The 15131-nt window shown below is 39.3% G+C and overlaps 1 protein-coding gene across 2 annotated transcripts in view; it reads right to left on the reverse strand.

Moving 5' to 3' along the window:
• epb41l4b (erythrocyte membrane protein band 4.1 like 4B) overlaps positions 1 to 15131 on the reverse strand; it is a 37857-nt gene that overhangs the window by 19463 nt on the left and 3263 nt on the right. For both annotated transcript variants that reach the window (XM_053612034.1, XM_053612033.1), the window contains exons 2-5: positions 4740 to 4844; positions 4340 to 4382; positions 752 to 830; positions 106 to 150 (exon numbers count right to left, since the gene is read on the reverse strand). In XM_053612034.1, coding sequence (XP_053468009.1) covers positions 106 to 150; positions 752 to 830; positions 4340 to 4382; positions 4740 to 4844 — 272 coding nt within the window. The remainder of the gene's footprint in view (positions 1 to 105; positions 151 to 751; positions 831 to 4339; positions 4383 to 4739; positions 4845 to 15131) is intronic.

Here is a 15131-nt window from a genome sequence, read left to right on the forward strand (position 1 = left end):
GAGGAGAAACGGCAAAAAATACAGCACAGAACTCTTGTGGAGGATAGCAAAAAGGTTCCTGAACAGTTTGGCTTTATTTCTATAGTGTGTGAAAGCAATTCTTACTTGCCAGACAGAATGTCTTGTCTGAGCTGCAGCACAAAGAGGTACCTATGAAAAATACAGTCAGTTACATCATCACCGTCCAAATTATTCCACTTCATTTGACTTGATTATAGTTCTTTATCGTCACTGTGATTGTACATGGGTATAGTTGTACTTTAGAGCTTATTAACCCTTATAACACTCCTCATAATTACATACATGTATAGTCTCATTATAGTTGCTGTTATAATCCATAGTAGTTAACAAATAATATATTTTAAGACGAATCGCTGAATAATATGCCACATATTTACTATAAAATGATATAAAGAAAAAGAACTTGAATATAGACAATTTTATATAAATGAATATTTCCTTATCATAAAGAAAGTAGAAGTCGATTCCATTTATCCATGGACAAAATTTTAATAATTACTAGATCTAAATCCAGATTTCGGCAAAATGGTCTTATTCCATTGTACATCATTTTCCTTCATTCTGGCATTTTATTTTTTGAAACAAACAAAAATATCTGAATGAAATAGTAGATCAGTTTGCCTGTATCCAAGCTTTTTTCCACACACACACAGCAAATATTCAAATAAACACCTTTTGCTAGAAATAACACATTGTACTGTATCAAAATCAGTCCTGCTGTACTTTTTACCTCGTGAACTCCTCATGAAGGTTATTGGGTTCTGAAGAGTAGAACTTCACTCTGAAAAACAGCCTGTACGGTGGGCCGTCTGAAAGAGACAGAAAGACGGAACCAGAAGCGGAAGAGAACGGGGCTTAAATGGTGTACAGTGGAAACGGAAAGAAAACGTGACTGAAATGAGATTTTCATCAAAAGACAGCAATCTGTATACCGAGACTGAAGGAAATAAAAGAAACAAAAAGCAAAACAAATTCAAAAGCCAAGGCCACACTAAGTTGTCATAGAGACACACGTCAGTTCACTGACACATTCAGTATGACTCAAGAGCAATGTGAAGCCTGTGTAGAATAGGAGGGTGTAAGAGCAAAAAAGAAAAAGAAAAAAAAAGTGCACTAGCGAGCTCTTGATGCGAGATGTTGCAAAACTGTCCACAGTTTCTTGACGGAAAGCAAAGGTGCATGTATTCTAAAGAAAGAATGTCTAGAGGAGACTAGAAATTAATGCGAGATGAAGGGATGAGGGCAGGTCCTCCAGGATGTCAGTTAATATTAGAGGGTTCAAAACACCTCCACAATTCTAGATTCATGTATCGAGTTGCTCGTTTGCTGTTTTTATTGGGGGGAAAAGAAGACTGCTCTTTTTGCATATTTTTGTGTGAGAACTCATAGCAGTGTACAGTGGTAAAATGCGCAAGGCTGGCAAGGCTGTATTTATACAGCCAGGTTTTTATTTAAAAAAAAAAAAAAAAACACATTTATACAAACCGGCTAGTTCTAACCTAACTGTATACACACACACATACACACACGCACGCACACACCCTCGTAAAGTATGTATACAGTGGATATAAAAAGTCTACACACCCCTGTTAAATTGGCAGAATTTTGTGAGTAAAGGAATGACCGTAAGATAAATCTTGTCAGATTTTTTTCCCCCTTTTATGTGATATTGCGAAGTATATAAAAAAAAGGGGGGAAAGACTTACAATAACCTAGTTGTATAAATGGACACATCCCTAAACAAATACTTTGTTGAAGCACTTTTAGATTTTATTACATCACTCAGTCTTTTTGACTAAGAGTTTATCAGCATGCCACATCTTGACTTGGCAATATTTTCCCACTTTTTCTTGCAAAAACATTCTAGATCCATCAAATTTTAAGGGAATCTCCTGTGCACAGACCGCTTCAGATCACCCCACAGATTTTTAGTTGGATTCAGGTCTAGGCTCTGTAGGGTCTTGCGGTCGGAGGCTGTGCAGTTCCCGTACCACACAGTGAGACTATCGTCCCTCTCTAGAAAGAGGTGAGGATGGGAGGGGGGAGTTTGACTCTCTTCAGCCTCCACAGGAAGTGGATGCGCTGCTGGGCCTTCTTGACTAGGCAAGTGGTGTTGAGAGTCCAGAAGAGGTCCTCAGTCATGTACACAACAAGAAACTTGGAGCTTTTGACTCTCTCCACAGTTATTCCATTGATGTACAGTGGTGAGTGGTCCGCTTGGGTGCTCCTGAAGTCGACAATCATCTCTTTAGTCTTATCAACATTAAGAGATTGTTGTCTCTACACCATTCTGACAGCTGGTTCACCTCCTCTCTGTACGCTGACTCTTCATTGTTGCTGTTGAGGCCCATAACTGTAGTGTCATCAGCAAACTTGATATGATTGCCGGTGTTCAGTGTGGGGGTGCTGGTGCGGGGCTGCCGGTGCTCAGTGTGGGGGTGCCGGTGCGGGGCTGCCGGTGCTCGGTGTGGGGGTGCCAGTGCTGGGCTGCCGGTGCCGGGCTGCCGGTGCTCAGTGTGGGGGTGCCGGAGGTGGAGTTGCAGATCCTGATGGACTGGGTTCTCCCGGTCAGAATGTCCAGGATGCAGTTGCAGAGGGAAGTGTTTAAACCCAGCAGGCTCAGCTTTGTTGTCAGTTGCTGTGGGATGATTGTGTTGAAAGCTGATCTGAAGTCTATGAACAGCATACTTATGTAATTGTCCTTTTTGTCTAGATGGATTAGAGACAGATGGATGGCAGCAGATATCTCGTCCTCTGTTGAGCAGTTGGGACGGTATGCATACTGAAGTGGGTCCTGTGTGTTGGGAAGACTGCTCTTTATGTGTTTCATGACTAGCCGCTCGAAGCACTTCATGATGATAAGTGCGAGTGCAACAGGCTGGTAGTCATTCAGGCAGGACACTGATGATTTCTTCGACACAGGGATGATGGTCATCTTGAAGCACACAGGGACAACTTCTTGGCTCAGGGAAATGTTGAAGATGTCTGTGAGGACATCTGCAAGCTGATCAGAACATTCCCTGAGCACTCGGCCAGACATGTTGTCAAGACCTGCAACTTTCCGTGGGTTGACTCGGGATAGAGTTTTCCCTGACGTCTACTGCAGACAGACAAAGTACTTGGTTGTTGGGCGTAGGGATGGTTTTCCTCGCTGGCATGTTGTCCCGTGCTTCGAAGCGTGTGTAGAAATCATTCACGTTATCTGGGAGCGAGGCGTCATCATCACAGACAGGTGATATCTGTGATGTCTGTGATGGTCTGAATGTCTTGCCACATACACCTAGTGTCCTTGGTGTTTGTGAAGTGACTGTGGATTATTCCTGCATAGTAGTGCTTTGCCTTTTCTTTCGGTCATGTGTTTGTTTTTTGCACCAAACATACCTTTTGGAATTATTATACCTTTTGGAATTGGTCTCATCGGACCAGAACACATTTTGCCACATTGCTCCCTAGCCCATAGCCCAAACAAGTGAAGAATATGAGACATTGTTGTCACAGAGAGTAATCAGTATTGTCAGATATTCCTGCAGCTCCTTTAATGCTGTCGAGGTCTCTGTGTAGCATCCCTGGTAAGGTTTTGTCTTGTCCTTTTACAAATTTGGTCACAGTAGTGCTCAGCCAGGTTAGTGTAACTTTTTATTTTTCCTATTTTTCCCTAAAATGTTTCGAATTGTTTTCCACCTAATTTTTATACGGTGTAATTTCACACTGAGGGCGGAAAAGTTCTGACATGATTTCTCTTGGTTTCATTTTTTACATCACAAAAACCTGCCATTTTTACAGGTGTGTGTTGACTTTTTTATATCCATTGTAAGTAATTCAACAATCAACGGTGGCAAATCCGATTTGTGCGTTATTGAGCTAAACCAGTCTAGAGATTACACAGGCTTGATTTATTAAAATACATATAAACCTAAAGCATTTACCTTACATGCTTTTTACATATTGATAAATTCCATATCACTTAGGCATGCTCTCTGTCTGTCCTCTTTGCTTTCTCTCTCTGATAACCTGTACATCGTCTTATCGGAGTACACAGAAGTCCCAGTCCCTATTAAGGGCAACTTTGTGTTTTACATGCCAGTGGTTTCAATTTCACACCAGCTACCTGAGGTGGGCGTGTTCTTTGCCTGGGTTACTAGGACTGGCTTCTGCCCCATCCACAGAGTAAACACTCTTACACCCACTCGTAACAAACATCACCATGGCAACCGCAGATAACGAGCAAAAGGACATCAGACACCTGCTATGATCCAATCACTCAATGCTATAATACCTGTGAATGGTGTGTGTGTGTGTATGTGTGTTGAAGACTTACATCTAATCTGCTTTTTTATGGGTTTGCCAGCATCCAGCCAGTGCTGAAGAAAAAATGAGAAGGAGAGAGACAGAGAGAGAGAGAGAGAAAAAGACAGACAGAGAGAGAAAAAGAGAGACAGAGAGAGAGATAGAGAGAGAGAGAGAGAGGGAGGGAGAGAGAGAGAGAGATAGCACAAGTTAGCACAATAGCAGTGAGGAAGTAAAATGCTGAAAATCTACATCTGATTGATGCAGAGTGGCTTCATCACACACACTTTTAGACTCAAGTTCAGTACCTTCTTCTGTTTCACGCTCTCTCTCTCTCTCTCTCTCTCTCTCATACACACACACACACACACACACACACACACACACACACACACACACACACACAAACCTATTTATAGATTAGCACTCACCGCAACCTGCTCCGGGTCCATGAACTGCAGTCCAAAATAATCAGCCTCCACAAGGTCCAAATGATACATGATTTGATCAAACAGGTCCTGTCCCTTCGCATTTTTCTGTGATAAACACACACACGCACACAAAAAATATTACAGAAAGCTAAGCATAGAGCTGGAGTATGACAATAGGCTTTTGTGGGGCCTGGCATAACCTGCTTGCATAAGCCACAAACATTTACATGAATGCATGATGACACCTTCCTGACGCACCATTCAGTGAATAACAAAACGAGGCTGTATTCAAATGAACTAAAGCACAAAAATATAACGAGAAGTTGCACTAATCAATCACAAAGCTGCACTATCAGGATGCAATAAAAAAAAAAGTGGAAAAAAAAAAATTGAGATTCAAAATGGCCTTAATGTTGCGGATGTACGCTCATGGCTCAACATTATTTGTTCATTATATACTTTGTGTTCTATGACTCATGACTAAGTTTTATGTGACATTACATTACATTGTTATCAAAGGCTAAGTTGTGCTCTCAAGAAGTCCTCCTTTGTTGGCTTGATTATTCATTTAAATTGCCTTTTTGCTGCGTCCTTTTATGATCAAACCATAAAAAAGTTAGCTAATAAAACGTGTGACATCCTGCATCTGTATAAAACACCCTACAGTATGACTCACCTTAGCAGTGCGCTAAAGTATAGAAAAAGCCAAGGTTTATAATCATCTTTCATTTAGTTTCTAGATTCAGGGTTAAATTTTTCTTTCTGCTGCACAATGGGTAAGGTGCGATGTTTGAGGACTATAATCCTCTACCTCAATCCACACACAGGAACCAGTAGTTACAAGACTGTCTTAATTTGTGTCATTTGTTTACACAAATTAATAAAGAAGTTAGAACTTGAAGATAACAGCATCGGCAGAAAGTCTAGTCCTTCTTGTGACAAACTATGTATGCCTGAAATGCTTCTAAAATATATTTCAAACAGGAAGGACGCTATTGCTGTGACCTTGAGACTGTTTGGATCAAAATCCAAACAGTTCTTCAAATCATCTGCTTGTTGCAATCATAATTCCATATCATCCTACAAATATTCAAACATATGGTTCTTGAGCTATAGCGAAGAATCTGAGAATCTCAGAACGACGGGCGGTTGCACGGATAGATGGACGGATGGATCGACGGCTGTGGCTCAAGTGGTAGAGCGGGTTGTCCACTAATCGTAGGGCTGGTGATTCGATTCCTGGCCCACATCAATCCACATGTCGAAGTGTCCTTGGGCAAGACACTGAACCCCAAGTTGCTCACGATGGCAAGCTAGCGCCTTGCATGGCAGCTCTGCCACCATTGGTGTGCGAGTGTGTGTGTGAATGAGAACCAGCGTAAAGTGCTTTGTAGAACCGCTAAGGTTATAAAAGCGCTATATAAATGCACACCATTTACCATTTTACTAGCGTAATGAAGCTTAACGCTACAGGATGTAAGATTTTGGAATGATTTACTTCTGGATAAACATCATACTTCATAACGTCGGGTGTGCTGTGCTACTCCTCCACTGTTATTAGTAATCTCATAGCTACAAGCGCATTTATATAAAATTCAAGGCTGTGACCCAAACTGCACAATGCACACTAAGTATTATACTTCAAATGCAATGACACCAGTGTAGTGATATAATATTTAGTATGGTTGTATACAGTTTGGGACAAACCCCAAGTACAGACAGCTCACGATTACTCAGTATTACAGAAGTATTTTGTGAATAAAAGAATTTTATTGGTGTGATTATCAGTGAGATTGTCAGAGACACGGAGTACCAGATGAAAGAGTACCAGGTTAGCGCTCACTGTGACTGCATGATCCAGCAGCAGCAACAAACTAGTCACCTAACGTTGAGTTAGCTAGCTCTCTAAAGCTAGCTAGCTAAAATATAAGCTCTGGTTGAAGGGAAAAGGGTTGCTCTGCTGTAATCTCACAACACAAAGAATGTATCAGACTGTGCGCTGAATGTAGAGGCTCTCCCCAAGGTTCCACTTAGGGGTAGGCGATCTGACAAAAATATCATGGCACGGATTTTTGTTTTTTTAAAGATCATTTTACAAATTGCTGAACACACCAACCAAACTAGGCTCCCTATTGATAAAGATACAGCTCTACAAGGAAACATAACCTCAAAAAAACCCCTCATTTTTAATAGAGTGCACAATTATTTCTAAAATGAAAATCAAGCATGGAGAGTGTATTTAAAAATGTTTAATAAAAAGTAAACCACCTCTACTAATATCGCCAGTATTTAAAAATACAATAAATGGAAAGATGATTGACAGGTGAGTGAGTATTGAAATGTGTTTAAATACTGAGTTTTATTGAACATTTTCAAAATATATACACGCTATACATGTTTCATTGTTTTGGTATTTATTGCACATTTCTCAGCATTCTGTGTACAGGCACACCGGTGTTAGGAAAATATTTGTGACTCAGGAAGTTGTAACGAGTATCAACTTTTTTTTTTTTTTTTTTTTTTTTTTTTTTTAAACGTCTTTAAAATCCTTGCTAGATATTCTATACTTCGCTGGAAAAAATGTGAGTGATGTCTTTCCAGCCCTTACTTGTTTTCTCATAAGGAGTGCCTTTTTTCATTTGTTTACTTCAGGCTATTTCTGTTCTGTTATACTCATGTGCGATCCCAGTGTTATCTGGATTTCAGTATACTATTTGGTAGGGATGGGCGATATCTTATCATTTGCGATACACCGGTAGAAATTCTCCCCACAATAAGAATTAGTCTTCCCGTGATAATGATAAAGCCTAGTTAATGACATATTTCTGTGTGAGACCCATTCGCAGCTCACGTGCAGAGTGAAAACAAGTATGGCGGAAGGCAGGCGTGAAGCTGAGGAGGAGTTTATCGCTAAACAACGAGCTACTTCTACAATCTGGATCTGGTTTGGTTACAGAAAATCACTTTTACTTTTAGATCAATGTTTGTGTTTCTGAGGCTCTCAAGACTGCATGCAGCTGTCACTTGTAGCCCAAAACAGTGGTGAAGGGTACTATATTTATATCATTACTGATACCATTATCAGAAATATTGTGATATAGTTTTAAGTCAATATCGCCCATCCCTACTATTTGGGGTGCTTTTTGTGTTTGATAAAACAAATTCATTGTGTTTCCTTAAAATGCCAATCTTGTTGCACCAAACCAACTCAGTCCTTTTCTTCGAATAAAATGGAGTGTACTGGACTCTTTCACTCTGTCTCTCCTGTTTGTTTTTACACTCTCTCAATATCTCTCTCTTGATTGGCTGCGGCTCCTGCCAGTCACAGTGAACTTCTTACGCGTCTGAAGCTGGGGCGTGATGACCTTTTACATATCCGAGCTGGTGTACAGTTAGTACCAGTGACAACACTGACTGTGAATTACAATTCCAGGTCTGTGAAGATGATGCAAAGCAGGAACATCTTATTATAAAAGTATTCTTAGACTGTAGCTAGATAAGACATAAAAAAAAATGTAGCATGGCTACATTAAAGCTAAATCAGAGGAATGGGTCATTGTGGTGTTGAATATGGCGCAGAACTACACTTCCTATCAGGTTCCTATCATGATCAAGTCGCATGCTTCACTGATCACATGCACCTGTTTCACCTAATTAGTGTCACTATTTAAGTTCTGCATTCTATGTGCCTCATTGTCCAGATTTTGTCGTGTAGTTGTGTTGTGAGTCACTTAGCCTATGTTGTGTTCAAGTTCTTGCCACGTGTATCTAGTTTGTTTTGTTTCACATACATAGTCTTTGTTTTTGTGTGCTTCACTCTAATAAACACCGATCTGCACGTGCATCTGCCTTCTCAACCAATTCGTGACAGAACGTAGCTGCAGCACTATCACAACACTAATACAGTCACCTGCCTAAAGTTATTCAACTACAGTGAAGCTACATGCTTTTCCTGCTTACAAAATGATAATTAACGCTAATCTGCCCAACCAATTATTATTTTTCTTCAGTTGTTTTTATCATCAAGCAGAATTAAATACCTGGCCAATAGTCCCTGAGGACTGATTGTGGGTCAGCGCTAGAGATGTAGCAGTATGGAAATTTCATATCATAATTATCGTGACCAAAACTATCACAGTTACCAGTATTATCACGGTATTGTTAAAATGTACTGAAAATGTACAAAAAGTACTGATACACAAACTGAAATCATTTAAACAGGTTTCATATTTGACTATAAAATGATGGATGGTTATCACTAGGTTTGCTGCAATCATTTAGTTCAGTTAGAGAACACGGCGGAAGGCAGTGACGACGCTCGGAAGATTTTCCAACCTTCCAAGAGGACCAAATCTGAAGTGTGGTCCGTTTTCACACTCAAAAATCAATGTTGCATGCTGCGCCTGCGTCAGACTCATGCTGCGTGTGTGTGGACAGCATTTACCGCAAATTTTACAAAACGAGAATCGCGGACGGTTTTAATGATAATTAAATGTGACACGGTAACACTAACCGTCGAGGAATTTTATTGTGGTTTATCATGAATCCGGCAACGTTTCATCCCTAGTCAGCACGATGAAAGTGCCACCATACACATCTCCTCAGCTCACTCCAGCATGCTGACAAGTTGAAATATGAAAAACTATTCAGCTCAACCAGATGTAGATAAGCCATACTGGCCATGGAACTCATTCAAGTACTTTATAGAAACCAGAAAACATCATAGTAAAGTCCACTTTTCAGTCAGTGATGAGTGCCAGAGCAGGTGGATTCACTACCAGCCTGTAATATTTGAGTCACATGAGCTTCAGACACACCTATAGGAAAAGACTGGTGGGTGTGTTTGAGGCCACAGGAACCCCCTTCACTTGAAGACACACCCTTCAAGTATTTTGCTTTTCTCAAATTGTGAAATAAGCTTAGTTATATAACCTCCATTAGCAGTGAAGAGCAGCGTTAAATATTCTCTCAGGTTACCATCCCTGCTGAAAAATCCACCTGACTGGTATCTGACCACCTACCAGCTCCCAAAACACAGGCCAAACTGGTCAAGCTGGTACACTGTCATTGCCAGCTGAAATGCTGGAGAAAGAAAAACAAACAATTTGTGAATTACCACTAACAATTAAACTTCGTAGACAAGTTATTTTTAAAGAAAATAACAACACAAATTAGACAATAATACGGCAGCTGGAAAATAACTTGGAAGCAAAAATGGTCTACCAGTTTGACCTGCTTTTATACACCTTTGTCTATAAAAACAAAGAGTAACTATGTACTTTGCTTTTAGCACTATGTGGATCCCAATAACAGGGCATAATACACCTTTTAACGCACGCCGGAGTAGTTTGCTTCGACCCCATACGCTTCATTTTCAATTCAATTCAATTCAATTTTATTTGTATAGCGCTTTTTACAATAGACATTGTCTCAAAGCAGCTTTACAGAAATATCAACATGGTATACAGATATTAAAGGTGTGAATTTATCCCAACTGAGCAAGCCACTGAGTGGCGACGGTGGCAAGGAAATTTTGCTCCTCAGGCAGCTAATAACGGCCAAAAATTCGTTCACAGAGTTAGATAACACTAATTCTAAAATATGTTTTAAAAATGACATGTTCACGTTCTGCAAGTGTTGGTTTGTCTCTGTAGTAACTGTCTGTTTCGTGCAACGTTTTTCCAGCAAGCCTTACTTACTTTATTTAAAGAATGTCAGTTCCTATCATCAGTACAGAATATGTGCATATGTCACTTAAAATATTTCAACTTTAGCTATACTGATTCAACAAACGATTATTAATTGCCAGTGAGCGCTAAAGCACGGTTAACCCTGTATCGCTCATAGGAGATCCCCCAGCTGAACTGGAAGGTTTTATAGGTTTTTCAACAGTCAGACGTGTCAGTTATTGCCTGAAGTGCGTCACCGCCCCAGTAGTTTGAAAAGTGCTGGGTTGATATAAATCTCCAACATAGTCACATGATTTTAAGGGACCTCGGAGCCTGTTTCGAGAACCATGAGCCTAGTTGACAAATCTGATGACAGACACCTATGCAACCACCTGCACATCATGTCCTCACATGTTCACAAATATGTAAGTGTATAAACCAGGCCTTATGCAGTACTCGGACAGTTTCGGTTGTGACGAGTGCCGTAGACACGATTTAATATGTGGTTTTTACTACTCAAAATAAAAGCCGGAATATGCCCAAATAGGTTCCTTGAAAAACCTGCCACACAAATAATGCAGGCACAGTAGTCAAGAGAGAGAATTCTAACCAAGTGTGAATAATTTGCTGTGACAGTCACCTCAGGTTTGTGAACTGAGAAATAGACAAATAAACTGTTATTGGTGCCAACTGTAACCATTGGGTTTGAATAGTTTGTTTACGTTGTTTAATTTGTGGCCTATTTGGTCTTTTTTACTGACTAAAAATATAAACCTTCATTTAATTCCACATCCAAATGGAGAATTAAGACAGGATCTCTGCTTTTGCTGAGAAAATCTACAATTAGAAGAGAGTGTGTATGTTATCAGTACCATGTCTATAATTAACATCTCTGGTCTTTTAACAGCATGGACAGAATGGAAAGAATATTATAGTCTATGGGCCAGTCCTTTGGTTGTCTTGCAATCCATTATATATATATATATATATATATATATATATATATATATATATATATATATATATATATATATAAAACGCATCTATAGGAATGTTATCCTTTGTTTTTAAAAAAGCAGGCAGATGGATGACATTTTTAAAGACTCTGGAGTTTGTCAAATATTATTATCAACATGAAAACTGGGCATGTCTTAAACTGAAATCTTTTTGTAAAATTCCGGTGAGTGCCAGAGTTTTCCGTAAGCCCCTGAGTAAAAGGGAGTAAAGGGTAAATTGTACATCTCCCTCTGAGATGGCAGAAAGAGATATTCCATTCCAATAATGTGACACAGCAGTGGTGGAGTCCAGGCATTCAAAGGTATGAAGGGATTCATAAAAGCCTTTTAGTTCCAAGAAGTGTTAAATGTTATCAATTGAAGCCTGCAGTATATTGCCTTTATAGTTCTCTCACTCTGCTATTTTGAAAAGACTGAGAAGCCCAGACACATTATTAATATGAAAAGTATTTTTGTACAGGCAAAATGAAGCCTTTAACCTTGGTTTGGTCAAATGCAGTCCAGTCTTGAGTTGAATTATTTTGCAGTTTAAGTTTTAAGAAAATATGTTGGCAAATAACATTTCTTTGGAAAGGTCCATAGGAAATGAGATATCCATGTGAAATAGCTTTAGCCGCATCCCTTTTAGTTGCAGGTGAGACAGGTGCACGCTCATTGTCCTATAAATGCTGAGTTCACTCTTGTCAAACAGATAAGCAGAAAGCCCCAGTATTCAGTAACAAGGTATTATGTTTTCAGATTGCCGCATTAAGTTTTTGCCATATCATGCTTTAAATATTGGACGGTAATCTAAAAGAATTATGGATCTGGAAAGTGGTCATTGTAAGTATTAATAAGGATGAAAAACAATTTTCCCCCCATATTAGTCCAGTCGTAAACAGACGCAGCGAATCTGTGAGGTCACTCGCTGTAGCATTTTCAGGTGTCTTCAGATATCAAGTCCTGAAATTGCTGAGAGTAACTAATGAACTACAATATGAAATACAAGTAGGTTATTTGTAATATGCAACTGAAATCCCAATCTATTATATCCAGCATTGGCTGAATAGTAAAACTGTTTGGGGAAATAAAAGTGCATACATACAGTATTTAGCATTGTAGTGTGTTGCCCAAACACACTGCCTGTAATGCCAGTGTGTCCACAATGCGGGATGTGACATGATGAAATTTCATTTAGCTAGGATTAGACACATAAATAAAAGGCAGACTGTATTGCATAATATTGATCTGTGTCCTTTATCATGTGTCATATTTGGACACGTCTGTTTGAAAGTGTGTTTTGCAGTACTGATGATAGGAGTCGCGCATTATGCAAGAATAATTAGCAGCGTCTACACTGATTTCCGCCTCTCAAATAATCACAATCACCAATCAGATAAAAATATCTAATACCCAATATAAATGGAGAACGATCACAGACCTGATGTACATGCTTCTGGTTAAAACAGTAACACAAATAGCTGTATCATGTTAAAGCAAAACATTACTTATACTACCAGAGTTTGCAGTTGCTATATGTAAGCTGTGGAAAAACAGCTCAAGTGATTGTGTCAGGAGGTTTTGGGACACTCGGTGGGAGTGGTTACTGCTCTCTGCTGTCGCATTTGACCTTCGAGTTTTGATATGGCATGTTCCCAACAGTCACATGTCCATATATGAAACTGCATTATCATTCCTCTTTTATGTCAAAGGAGCACCGGGGGAATTTTCTTCTTTAAAAAAAACTCCTTTGTATTAATACAAGACGACACATAAATTCCTAGACGACACAGGCTATATAGATGAGGTCTGAGGCCTAGCCAAAAACTTGCCTTAATAATGAAGATATAAAGAAAATACTCCAGAACTTCATTCCAGATGATCACATCTGTTCCTGAACATGGGCTATAGAAACATGCAGTATAGTTACAGAACCTCTTAATCTCCAGAGGTCATGGGACTGCTTCAAGTTGTCTTTTCAAGAACAATTAAATAAATAAGTAAAAAAAACAAAAAAAATTTTATAAGCATTTTTGACCGTAATGAATGACCGCAAACCTGAAATTTGTCATATAAACGTAGCAGATTTTTTCATAAGGCTAAGAAAGTGCTGTACATCATGCTAATTTTCAAGATACAGATGCGTGAGTGCTCACAAAGGTAAAGCAAATGTGTGGAAACAGCGTGCCGGAGAAGCCCTTGATTAGTTGCATCAGGTGTGCTTGAGACAGCACCTGTTTTGCATATTTGTGCTGTTGTGAGGGATTCTATTCAGGGGGTTTAATAATTTTGAGACTGGAGAAATCATTATAAGTTGCATTTTGGGAAACCACTTGAAGCATTCATTGTGTTGAACTATTTCAATTGCTTTTGTTTGATTTGTTCATCACAAAACGCTGAAAGACAGTAAATTTTGACAAGAAACCTGATTTGCAATGGGGGTTGAATTATTCTGTATCTGCAGTGCTCACACTGAAACAAACAACAGGTCATGTATCTGTTTCTATGACACAGTCAAACACGGCGAGAATAGTAATAATGCATATAACATCTTCCAAGCTGTGAATCAACACACATTCATTCAAAAATGCAAATTTAACAAGAAACAAAATATTAGTGTCTATTCAGCATCCTTGAATCCATTTCCTGAAATACTTGGTAAGACAAGAACGGTAAAGAGGATGACCATGATGTAGTGTGGACCTTTTACAGGATAACCATGTAGGGTCATGCTTACAAGGTGACAACTATTGGTACTCAGGAAATAAACACGGAGGAATACTCCACTAGAAGGGCATTTACGACAAATCTAGCAACGTTTGAGGAGACATTAGCGACTGTCCTGCACCCAATACATCTCTCGAGCTCACATCACAGTTGCTTGTTATAGGAGTTGAGAAGGCAGGTCGACTCAGTGTGTATCGGCTGAATGAGTTGCAGTTGTGTGAACCTATGTTCCCAATGACCAATCACAGATCATCATGGTTTCACTAACAACCAATCACTGATCATCATTTGTCCCACCCACACTTCTTCATTCTTACTACTTTGACTACTCACCACCAGTGCTTCATTTTGTCTATGTTCTTGATAGATTTTTTTTGTAAATATGTGAAAAGTTAGTTTGATGTGCCACAATTATAGATGGTCTATTCAGAAGAAATTATTTGTGTAAGAAATGTTAATAATTATTTTTTTATCCTCTGATAAATCTCTTGTTCTATTTTACGCGTCTTCCCAAAAACTTCCTTCTTCATGTAACACGCGGCGGCGTTTAGAGTTGATCACTACTGAAAAAGCGAAGGGAGGAGGAGCACAGCGAGGGGGGCGGGGCGTATGATAGAACAAGATGTGCAAGATATTTTCGCTTCAGCTGGCATTACATTCAGCCTTCATGTTTTAAATAATAAAAACGATGTAAATGATAATGTTCAATGGATAGGAAAGCCTATCTACTGTAATCTACCTCATCAGACAATAATATCAGGAAAAGGGTCTAGCGGCACCACTGGTAACACATTTTTATGCGTAAATGATCTTGAAGATTCAGTGAATATGTAAATGGTCTATGATGTCATCTGGTGACTTTTTAAGTATGCTACGTGTCCCCGAAAGAGTTGGCAACACCGATACCGATACGTCACCCATTTTCATTTTTTCAGCCTATGAATAACATATGCCTAAAATTATATTGTTTCCCTTCCATCTACTTCCTTGTGTTCCTGTCT

The sequence above is a fragment of the Ictalurus furcatus genome, chromosome 23 (genome assembly GCF_023375685.1).
Source record: "Ictalurus furcatus strain D&B chromosome 23, Billie_1.0, whole genome shotgun sequence".
Lineage (NCBI taxonomy): Eukaryota > Metazoa > Chordata > Actinopteri > Siluriformes > Ictaluridae > Ictalurus > Ictalurus furcatus.